This window comes from Abramis brama (genome assembly GCF_963993115.1).
Source record: "Abramis brama genome assembly, chromosome: 16".
In the NCBI taxonomy this organism is placed as follows: Eukaryota; Metazoa; Chordata; class Actinopteri; order Cypriniformes; family Leuciscidae; genus Abramis; species Abramis brama.
Genome location: NC_139978.1, coordinates 931,267 through 935,759, shown reverse-complemented (window position 1 = coordinate 935,759; position 4,493 = coordinate 931,267). Strand labels below are relative to the sequence as shown.

General features: G+C 40.8%; 1 protein-coding gene across 1 annotated transcript in view; it reads left to right on the top strand.

Moving 5' to 3' along the window:
* LOC311066415 (uncharacterized protein) overlaps positions 1–4,337 on the top strand; it is a gene marked incomplete at its 3' end in the record, with an annotated part of 6,076 nt that extends 1,739 nt beyond the window's left edge. The window contains exons 3-4 of the mRNA XM_084087601.1: positions 1,752–1,919; positions 4,089–4,337. Of these exons, the coding sequence (XP_083943727.1) occupies positions 1,752–1,919; positions 4,089–4,337 (417 nt within the window). The remainder of the gene's footprint in view (positions 1–1,751; positions 1,920–4,088) is intronic.
* Positions 4,338–4,493: the final 156 nt, after the last annotated feature.

Sequence of the window (4,493 nt, the reverse complement as noted above, 5' to 3'; positions counted from 1 at the left end):
ATGTAAATTCGTCACTTCGCGCGTTCCTTATCCTTGTCCCTCTTCTTTGCAATTTGTTCACCGGAACGTCGTCTCTTTGGTCGTGTGTCGGCCATAAATCAAACTTCCCTCTTCATGCCTCTCTCTCCTCCACACCCCTCCATGTGTACGCGCACTAACCCCCCAAACCCCACCCTCCAATACTTCCCGCCAGTGATTGGCTGGAACAGTGTGTTGTGTTTCGTGGTGCGGGTGAGCCCAGTTTGTTTTTGTTGCCGTTTGTGGAGCCTGGGCTGTCTACAGAGACCGCGTGTCTCTACAGTGTGTTCAGGGGACAGGCAGGAGATGTTTGCTGGATGTGACAAAAAATGTTTTGGCCGTGTGACATCACTTAGAGCACCTTTAAGAATCAATTTTTTTTGATTTGCTAAGAAAGCCCTGCTTTGGCTGCATGCCATCTCGACAGCTCATATGAAATATAATATTTATTCACTGGACACTAAATATGTGTTTTCTGGTGTGTTTTGTTTTTCACAATGGAACGGTGAACCTCTCAGGTGAAGAGTAACCTGATCCTCCGTTCTCACATCTCACTGCATTTTTAATAGTCTGAAATGCTGTAACCTGCATATTTATCAGACTTGAATAGGTGTCTATTATGATTATAAAATAGCCAGGAAACATCTTAAAGTGCCATTATTATAAAGGCTGCTAATGTTGTTTTGGCGTCTCCTACAAGAGATTCACATTCATCCATGATCAAAAACACTGTAATGTCCTCATAATCTGCACTGCAGCGTCAGCTCTTTCCTCTCAGTGTCTGAAACGCTTCCATCACAGATTCAGTCTCTCTAAGCTCCGCCTCTCTGAGAGCTGCACTGCTGTGATTGGTCAGAAAGCAAACACTCATTATCATATCTGAACAACACGAACCAAACTCTTCCAGTCTCAGAAACACTACAGTGTTTGAGGGCGGAGCTAAGAGACGCTGCTCAGCCAATCAACACCAGAGGCGGACATTATGCTAATTAGTAACAAACCTACGCAGGTTCAACAGGAAGAGAGACTGAATTACTGACGACTTGTTTCAGTTCAGAATCACTTCTTTCGTTTAGGAGACAAAAACTTTAAACTTTAAATTTTTCATGCTCTTTTATCTTTGCAGACCTTTAACATTCACGAACAGCTCTATTACACACTGCATGAACGGGAATTTCCCAAAAAATACATAATAAGGGCACTTTAAATGATAGCGAATAACATAACTATATCGCTGTTCTTATTTGACAAACTTCACAGAACTGGAAACGAGAAAGTTAGATGGTGTTTTTGTTGTTATTGTTGTTGTATTAACTTTCAAAAGAAGAGGGTTAGTGTTGCTGCAGTGTTAGGTTACACTTTATTTCGATAGTCCACTTTAGACATTCTACTGACTATAAGTAACTTGACAACTACAAGTCAACTTATTCTACTAACCCGAACCCTAACACCTAACACCTAACCCTAACCTAACAGTCAGTTGACATGTAGTTGAAAAGTTACTTATAGTTAGTAGAATGTCTAAAGTGGACTATTGAAATGAAGCGTAACCCAATGTTGTGCTGATGTGGGAGATTTGGGTTTGAATCTGGTTAGTTTTGTGTTTCTGTCCACTTGCACATCTTTCACTGCCCATGATTTCCAGTTGACTTTTATAAAATAGTGACAAATAAAGAAGCAGCTAAAAGCCCACAGACGAAAGCCATGTTTGAGGATTGCCTTTGCTCCTGAAGGTGGACGCTCTGCGTGCGCGTCTGGAGGAGAGAGAGTCGTTCCTCAACAGAAAGAGCAAACAGATCCAGGACCTCATAGAAGAGAAGGGAACTCTGAACAGTGAGATATGTGACCTGAAGGACATGCTGGAGGTCAAGGAGAAGAAGATCCACATCCTGCAGAAAAAGGTACACAAGACATGTTTGAAAAGCAATTCAGATGATCAGCAGTTTTACATACTGATGCATCATTCAACAGTACTGTAACAAGACAGGAACCAAAGTGTGTGAAAGCTATACTATACAGCTGACAGCAAACTCCTCCCTATTAGCACAGACCCCTCCCACAACTGCTGACAAACTCCTCCCTATTAGCGCAGGCCCTGCCCACAACATCTGACAAACTCCTCCCTATTAGCACAGACCCCTCCCACAACTGCTGACAAACTCCTCCCCATTAGCACAGACCCCTCCCACAACTGCTGACAAACTCCTCCCTATTAGCACAGACCCCTCCCACAACTGCTGACAAACTCCTCCCTATTAGCACAGACCCCTCCCACAACAGCTGACAAACTCCTCCCTATTAGTACAGACCCTGCCCACAACTGCTGACAAACTCCTCCCTATTAGCACAGACCCCTCCCACAACTGCTGACAAACTCCTCCCTATTAGCACAGCCCCCTCCCACAACTGCTGACAAACTCCTCCCTATTAGCACAGACCCCTCCCACAACAGCTGACAAACTCCTCTCTATTAGTACAGACCACGCCCACAACGGCTGATAAACTCCTCCCTGATTTGACAATCCTGCACAGACCATGTCCACCATATATTCACCTCATTCATGTTGGTGACAAGAAGATATGTCACAGATATGATACTGTGACATTTCTGACAGCAAGTATGAAGACTAAATCTACATTTCCATCTCAATAATGCTTCAAACTTGTGAATGTGACTTGTGAGGATGTGGTACAAATTGAGGCGGCTTAGACCGGTCATAATCTCGACTCCTGTGGCTGTTTCAGTGGTGTATCTGCATATGTAATTGGAGCCAAACTCTCTCAATTTCGAACACAAATGTTCTGAGTTAAGAGCCCCACAGAGAGAGTCTTGTTTAAACACACACCAGTGTAGTGATTCTCTCACAGTCCCACAGATGCTCTCAATTACAACCAAATTCACATAGAAATCTGGAGCATATCTTGCCTAGAGACAGTTTGCAGTGGACACACATAGATCAGAAACTTGAAGTTAATCTGAATACACGATACACAGAGCTGTAAACTTACCAGGGCATGGTGTTAGAGAAACGCTTTCTAAGCAAGAGCACCTCTTTCACTCTTTTTATCTCCCAATCCACTGCAAATCAAATATCAACTCATTTTATTTTTTTTAAATATCAACTTTTATTTTCTGCATGGGCTTTTTTGAGTTTTACTAACTTAAATAAGTTAGTTGAGATAAGTTTTTGCTTATTTTGTCAATTCAAATACATTGCACAAATCAACTGGATAAGCACAGCAAATTAAGTTTAGTTTAATCCAAATTCAAAAGATCCCACACCTTATTTACTTTTCTGAAGTGTAAATCAATCATATTCAAAGCACATAACAAGGTTGTTGTTCTAGGTTAAGCAAAGTGCTTTAATTGAGAAAAACAGGTGTTTTGGGGAGGCTGAGAAGGCTTTTGTGTGCATGAACACACAAAAAATATATATAATGGACATGATTCGAACATGTTAAATGGTTCTGAAAAAAAATAGTCACACTTGTGCTCCTCGCGGTCAAAAATGAGCACATTGGAAATGAACGGGAGATGTATTTCATCTAGTGGAAGCGTTTGGTACTGCAGCCAAACACAATCTTACTGAAATTTAAAATAGTATTTTTGTGCATTTTTTGTAAACTTCTGTAACTTTTTTTAAGTTCACTTTTTTTTTACTAATGATTTAATGATTTGATTTCAAATTTTACTTTTTTTTTATTTAATTTTCAGGTCTATGCTCAAAAGTTAATAAACTGATTATAAATACAGCATAAATATAATTTAGTACAATAAAATCCCCTAAAAATACAAAATATTAAATAAAAAAACATTATCAAAAAGGGTTAAATATATAAAGTCAGTAAAACATCAGGGAAGATTATCAGCCGTTAGTTGCAGAAACAGACAAACTGCATCTCTAACTGAAGTGATGTAACCAATTCCTGGAAATGCATTATTAGTAGTAGAAGTAGTTGTATTTATTTTTTTAATTTCGGCTCATGCAAGGTTTCTGTGAAGTATTTATCCTCAGAATGACTTGGCTAATGAAGTGTTAACAGTGATTACCTCTGCCTGTGTCTCTCAGTCTGAGAACCTGCAGGAGCAGCTGAAGGACCGGGAGAAACAGCTGGAGAGTCTGGGGAACAGAATGACGTCTCTGCAGAATGACTCCAGCAACACCGACACCGCTCTCATCACACTGGAGGAGGCTCTCTCGGAGACGGTGCTCGTGTTCTGCTCCAAACACACACACTTACACACTTACCTGAAGAGTAGATCTCTCACAAACCTGAAGATCCTGAAGACATTGATTAGCTGTTCCAGTAGAGTTTAATCAGGCTGGAGCTAGCGCTTGTCTCTCCAGGAGACGGATTGGACACCCCTGCCCAGAGATGTTTGAAGAAAATAAAATTTGCCCTGCACTCAAGCTCCATCTTTGTTCTAGAAGTGGACCCAAAAAACAAAACAATATTTACTGTATGCAAATGAC